This window comes from Acomys russatus, chromosome 3 (assembly GCF_903995435.1).
Source record: "Acomys russatus chromosome 3, mAcoRus1.1, whole genome shotgun sequence".
Taxonomy (NCBI): Eukaryota; Metazoa; Chordata; class Mammalia; order Rodentia; family Muridae; genus Acomys; species Acomys russatus.
In genome coordinates this window covers 82,710,555-82,717,999 of record NC_067139.1, presented here as the reverse complement: position 1 = coordinate 82,717,999, position 7,445 = coordinate 82,710,555, and the positions used below count along the sequence as shown (strand labels likewise).

The 7,445-nt window shown below is 43.6% G+C and overlaps 1 gene segment (V, D, J or C); it reads right to left on the bottom strand.

Annotated features, from left to right (window-relative positions):
• Positions 1-601: 601 nt before the first annotated feature.
• Positions 602-5,063, bottom strand: LOC127187172 (T-cell receptor alpha chain V region PHDS58-like). The segment is given in 3 exon segments: positions 602-811; positions 4,527-4,933; positions 5,018-5,063. Coding segments are annotated over 3 exon segments (663 nt in total).
• Positions 5,064-7,445: the final 2,382 nt, after the last annotated feature.

Genomic DNA, 7,445 nt, shown 5'->3' with positions numbered 1-7,445 from the left:
CATATAAATATTTTGATAGAATCAATTGCTACAAGTAGTATTGTGATACAAATTGCAAACATATCTCTCTAACTTGTCATTTACCTTTTGTCTCCCATAATTTTATGTGAAATGTTTGTTTTATATTGCATAATTAAACATATTATATTTTAAAATAACAAGATATCATATAAGTGATGTCTTGATCTAATCAAATCTGCATTGCCTTTCTACAACTTAATTTATAAGATCTACTAAATTATTTATTTTATCAACCTCATATTCAGCAGAGTAGCTATAAGTGTTGTCCGGTGCTCTTTAAACAAATAACAAAAACAGTTGCTCTGAGTTTCTGATTGTGAAAAATGACCCAAACTTTATAGAATGTGTAATAGGGGTTTATATTTTATGACATTAGAGCATTTGAAAATTAAGTGTATATTTTTTCCTTATGTGGGTTGATGCTTCTGGCATTTCATGTTCTATAAGTCAGTGTCCTATCAGTCCAAATTTAAGTGTGATCCTCTGCAGCAGTATTTTTAAGTTTCCTCACCTTTTCTCTAATTGGTGGAGATCTGATAGAGCCACAGCTGTTTGAAACCTCCTGCAGACTCTGCCTGTGTCAGGGGCTGGAGCTGTAGTTTGTGGCCAGGCTGCAGTCTTGCTGGAAGCACTGTGCCTCAGCAGCAGCACAGAGGTAAGTGCCTGAGTCCTCCAGCTGGGCATCCCTGATGTGCAGGGTACTGAAGAGCTCCTTAGAATCGAATGTTGACTTCATCCTTCCACTCTCCTTTGTTCCTGAAGTCAGACTGATGAGGTTGCCCCTGGGATTCTGTTAAAACCATTGCACACTCCTTATGGTGGTAGAAAGATTGCATCTCAGAGCAGAACTGCTTCCCTCGTGAAGACTCAGGGCTGAAGGACTCTGCTCCACCTCAGCTCCTCACACCACTGCTTGGAAACAAAACAACCCAGAGTTACAGAGAGGCTTTCACCAACCCTGTCCAGTGCCCCAGGAGACTCACATGAGGATGGATTTACAGAGCTTCTCATTGGCTCTCTCCTCCCCCACCACGGACACATCAGGAGAATCTCTAAAGCAACCCTCCTGAGTACAACTCACAGCAAATCCAGAGCCACAGAATCAGTATGGCAGCCCACAGGTTCCTATCCATTGCCCCCATGCAATGCTGAGAAGTGTTCTCTCAGCCTCTGAGGAGTATCAAGTCTTGTACCCAAATGCTCTGTGCTTACATACTGCAGGTTCTCTTGAATTACCCAACTTCCTCATTCATCTGAACAGAAGCTCCAACCACCTCCCCCTCCACCTCATGATGCTGCACACTTACCTGGGACTGTGTAGAACAGTGATGTAGAGCCCAGGACGCTGTGTTTCAGTGCGTGTGTGTGTGTGTGTGTGTGTGTGTGTGTGTGTGTGTGTGTGTGTGTTTGGGCGTACATGTGTGCACATGCATTTAGAGGCCACAGATTGATCTTTGGTGTCATTTTCTGAACCCATCTGCCTTTTTATTGGAGATAAACTCTCTCACTGAGACCTGGAAGTTATGGTTAGGCTAGGCTTCTTGGGTAGCAGGCCATAGGGATCTGTCTGTCTTCACTTCCCAAGCACAGCCACCATGTGCAGCTCTTTATGAGTGTACTACTGGAAACCACACTCAGGTGCTCCTGGTTCTGTGGTGTCCACCCATTTCCATTCCTGATCCAAGCAGCAGCTAGAAAGTTCCATGTCCTCTTCATCCTGAGTGTTTTATGCTACTTTGTCATGTGCACAGGAGTATGAAATCTTCTACAGTTCTTGCACCCAGAGGAAGAATGATCTAAAGTGTCACACTGAAGCCAGTGAGCAGTAATGGGTACTGTGGCTCCTGCCTGTATTTCAGCAGGACATGATTTTGTTAGAATAAATGAATCTATCTCTGTTGTTTCCACAGTAAAATCATGGACACCAGGGCAAAGAAATTTTAGTAATAAAAGATGCAGAAGGCACCTTACCACAAATTGTCAAGTGCATTTGGAGAATATAAAATTTTAAAAAACATATAGCAAACTGCTGGCAATGGACAAAGAGAAACCTTTTTGTTGTTGTTGTTTATATATAAGTTAGGGTAAAGCAGTCCTTAGTCCTTTGTTCATCCTATTTTGATGCCTGGATTGGTGGCCAAAGCTGTCTTAAGCCTAGGACACATTAAAATCAAATCAAATCAGGTAGCACAGCATTGGAGGAGGAAGACACATGGCACAGGTGGGAAAAGATGCCCACAAACCTGCATCTGCCCCATGACACAGGCAGTCCATAGACACCAGCTTGCTGCACAAACCCATGCTCAGTGAGCAAGGATGGAGAATATCCTCCAGGGGCCTGCCAGCTCTAGCAGCCTGTACCAGAAGACATCACATTGTGTGAGTGTTTGGTTGTCAATTGAGAAGGAAAGAGAAATGGAGTAGCTTGAGCATTATGAAGAGAGATGCTGTGAGCGGCCAGTCGTGCCACCTGGGGCCATGATGAGGTCCAGGTCAAAATGCCACTGAAAGCTATGTCTGTTCCAATGGCTACATGGTGGCAGAGGTTGATATCAATGTCCATGAATCATATTACCACTAAAGAAATGGAGATGTCCCTGCCCTGGAAAGCCACTGGAAACCACATGCATGTCCAGTGGCTGTGCAGCACTAGCCCTGCTCCTCACTGGCTATAGCACTTGGGAGAGTGAGCTCTGAACCTCTCATGGACAACACAGTGGAGCAGGTCCTGATGTCAAAGGCATGGATGAGCCAGCCAGAGAGTGTGAAAGCAGATCTCTCCCAGCTGCTAGCAGGGGCAGCACTTGGGAGAGTCGGTCTCAAACCTTGACTGAGCAGCACAGCAGAGCTGAACTCTGGGGGCATGAGAGCAGGTGACAGGCCCTGCTTCCTGCCAAAGGAGCAATGGTAGAGAGCTTGCTCTAGTATTGCAGATAAGGGAGACCCAGAATCCTCCTTTGCTCAGGTACCACCCAGACACACATCCAGGGCTCTGTGTTAACCCTTCCCCAAAACTATATTGTCTGTGAATGGTTGGGATGCATGAAATGGCCAGTCCTGATAATCCAAAATTGTAGGGTCTCCAGGACATAAGGTAACAACAGGATAACTTGGAGGAATCCTGGTAAGAATCCAATATCTATGGTGTCAGAGAATCCAGAGATCTCCAACCAGACCAAAGACTTACTGCAATGAACATTTATAAGTGAAGATGTGTGGACATAAGGATACACTGTGGGACACACTGTGATGTACCACAGCTTCCACAATGAGATGTTTTATATGGTTTGGTTTTTGTTATTGTTGTTTAATTATGCATGTGTATGTGTGTGTATATGCACGTGTGCTTGCTTGTTTCATTTTGTGGTGAGATTGCAAGGGAAAAGGTGGATATGAGAGGACTTGGGGTGAATAGGACTAGGGTACATGATGTGAAACTCAAAAAGAATTAATAAAAAGTCTTAAAAATATAGTACATTTATGACTGTGAAGAATGCTTCTGAAAAATACCAATGTGTTATAAATTCCTTACCCACCCTTTTCAATTTTTAATCGTTGCTGTAACTGCCATAATTATGACAGATTTCTAACCTTTTGTGGTTCTGGTGAATTCCTTTATCTACTAAAAGTGCATCAAATTATTTCCTAACTGGAAGTACTTAAATATTATGACCAATTCTCATCAGCACACTTTGTGCCCAAAGAAGAATTTATAGGAAAATCATAATGAAGGATCGGTTAGTGAAGGCAATCTTTGGGAGAGAACCTGGAGTACATCTTTCACTGTCTGGGTAGAGGGCACATTAAATAACATGGAAGTCCAAAATCTGCTGCTTCCCCATGGACACATCCGTGGCTTAGTGTAACCGCTGTCCAAGCACTGTTCACACAGGAAATGCTTCTCACAGATAACAACACAGTCTGCTCCACTCTGTAGGACTAAGATTGACCATCGAGTAATATTGAAAATAGCAAAAGGTTTTGGAGACAAAGTCAGACATTGGATATTTTTGCTAGAAATTGTCTGGGCCCATGAGACAAATCGATCCAGGGTTCACCTGAAAGAAAAAGTGGGGATTGAAGGTGGGAGACAGAGATGTGAGAAAATTGAGTCAAGTCTGGAAATTTCTGATCAAGACTCTCTTTAATGCAGAGGAGTAAGACTTTATACAACAATGTTCCACTTCCCCTAGCCCCCAGGCAATAATACAATCTCCTGAATAGCTCCCTGTAAGAAATTCCTTAATCCTCTGGGTAGTTTCCTGTAAAAACTTTCTTAATCCTCTGGGTAGTTCCCTTTAATGACTTCCATAATCCTCTGTGTAGACAATGCAAAGGTAGCCTGGAACACAAGACCTCCTTCAGCAAGGGTCAACAACTCGAAGGTCACAGTGTGCAGCCTAAGCGAGGGATTTCTAACATGGCTGAATTTAGCATGGCTCCCCGCAGAAATGAGTTGTTCTGAGGCAGCTGAGACTTGACAACTCTCCTTCTCTCCTCACTACCAAGCTGAAAGGCTGAAAGAAATGCTTCAAAGATGCAAGGAGAGAACAGGAGACTGCGTGCTCTCTACCATGGGTGTTTGTGTTCAGCTCCCCCTGCAGCCCCAGACACTGTGCGCTCAAAGCACAGAAGTACACAGCCGAATCACTCCACTGCACAGGGTCTTTCCTCAGGTGGAAGGAAGAGTCACTCTTGTTAAACTCAGCCTCAAAGCCATTCATGCCGTGAACCACTGTGTCTCCTGAATAATACTTGAGGAGCAGCTGCAGTCCTCGCCCTGAATACTGGACATACCAGTAGAGGTAAGGTGACACAGAGGCAGAGAAGCTGCATCTCAGCTGCAGAGAGGCCTCTTCAGAGACAGTGACTTGAGCATCAGGCTGAGTCACTGACTGAGCTCTGGCATCTCCTGGAAAGGAATATTGGATCAGTAACTGCATTGCGGACTTCACTGAGGCAGTCAGAACCCTAGGGTGCAGAACGCTGTACTCACTCAGAAGAAAGTGTGCCACCAGCGCTGGGAGGAGTGCCAGGATCATGGCTGAGCCTTGGGAAGGCTGCAGCTCAGTTGTGGAAGAACTCTCTGGAACAGGACAGTCAGGATCAAAGCTAACACAAGAGCTTGAAAAGAGGTGCAGAGTGGGGTCACTTGGAGAAGTCTCTTACTCAGATAAATACTGTGAAGCTGCTGGCACAGGCCTGGACAGTTTTGAGTATCTGATTCTTGTCACTTCCCTTGGCTATAAACTCAGCCAGCTACAGGAAGGATGAGCTCTGCCCAGGTGGTGAAGATTTTCAAAGGAAGTAAGAACACTAGCACGTGAGTGCAGCAGCGCCCTCTGGAGGCCAACTGAGGAACCAAATGTCCTGAGTGTCCACAGCCTGCCCCCTGCTGTGCTCTTATTTCACAGACTAAGCAAAACTTTCACAAAGCACATTGCTTCTTTTGCTAGCCTATGATGGGATATTAGTCCTAGCATCTGGTAGAATTCGAATGGCTTGTTGATATTAAGACATTATGAAACCAGGTTATGGGATGTACCCCAGAGTTCAGTTGCAATTGTCTATGACTGAGTGTGAATGGTCATCACAGCCATGGTGGTGATGTGTGATGGTGCAGACATCGCCCTTGGTGGGCAGAGGCTCTGCAGCACAGAGCAAGAGGAATATATATGATGTTATATTACCTCTGTTCTCTATGACAAGTTGTGACTCTATATGGTAAGGTTTTACTGGTAGAGCTACAGGAACTACAGCCCTGAGACCTTCCTGCATGGTGAAATGTCTTCCTGGAGAGAAGCTTGTGATGATAACCTTTAGATTTTTCTGAGCCAGTGTAATGCATCGGCTAAATCAGAATTTGTATTTTCCTTGATACCAGGAAGAAAACGAAGTTTTTCCTTTCATCTACTCCTTCCTATAGGGATTGTCTTTTCTGGAGATGGTGTATTTATGTGGTGAATTGTGACTAGTTAGTCTATGAATGAGCCTGTGGACTTTGTGCATGCCGGTGTGTGTGTGTGTGTGTGTGTGTGTGTGTGTGTGTGTGCTGGGTGTGTGTGTGCTGGGTGTTGTGTTTGCATGTGCACGTGCACTCCTGTTTATTTAAAAATCCCCATCACTTGAAGAACAACAGTGTAAAGGAAGATAAACTAAAATGTACAAGCCTTAGAAGAATGATGATCATGGACGAAGTCAGACTTACAAGTACTTCCAGAAAATGACTAATTAGAGTCACACTAAAGTTTGATCAGAAGGAAGCAAATCAAAAACAAAGAACAGCAATTAATTCATGCTGGCCTTCAGATTACTGTGCTGGTTTGCAGAGCTCAGCATGTGTGAAAGCCAAGGGCACCATATTGCCTGGTGCTCAGAGCAGTGCAACTTTCTTGTCACTGGGCAAATACAGTAGAATTCCTCACTTCTCTCTGTTGACAGAATTCAACCCCCACAGCTGAAGAACATCTTAATATCTCTTGAATCATTAACTTTATGTCTTTTTTAAGATATCATTACTTCTTTTTTCATTAATTTCTTAATTTATTTTACATTCTGATCACAGCTTTTTCTCCCTCACCTCCTTCCAGTCCCTCCCTCTCACAATCTTGCACCATTCCTCCTCTTTCTCCTCAGAGAAAAAGGGAAATGCACCCATGAATCTCACAAATACAGTTATCTGAGAAAAACTAGCATCATGGTAAAACCAGTTGCCATTCCAATGCAGATAAGGAAGAGTCCACGTGCCTCTACTCCTAGATGAACCTCAGCTCGTGGATAAAGACTTTCAGGTGGTAAAAGCTGCAGACAAAGGTAAGATCAGTTTCTTCCATGGACAAACTCCCACACAGCTTCTCTCACCCCACCTTGTCAGTCCTGAACACATGTCTCTCTCTCTCTCTCTCTCTCTCTCTCTCTCTCTCTCTCTCTCTCTCTTTCTCTAGAGAGAGAGAGAGAGAGAGAGAGAGAGACGAGATTGGAACAAGTATGGTGATGAGATAAATATGAGCAAAGTGATATGTTTGAATAAAAATTTCATAAAGAAACACCTTGTTGTGCACATTGAATAAAAAAAAATGATTTTCTGGGTACCATTAATCTTTTCCCCTGTGAAAATCCTAGTAAACAGATAACTTAAAAAGAATGTGAGCTAGCATGGCAGTCTCTAAATAGGAGTAAAGAGAGATGTGCTGTGAGAGGCACTTCATGGCACTGAGAAATACTAATGTCCAGTAACAGATTTTCTGTTTCTGTAAATAACTTTGTACACTTCCTGAAATGTGTTCCAAAGCATTGGAAGCCATTCTTTCATTTATCCCTCATGGTGAACTTCGCAGTAGATATTACCATTAATCACATGCAAGGTGGAGAAATTAAGAACAAAACTCATCAAGAAGTCTTCTCAGTTCCCCTCAACTAATAAG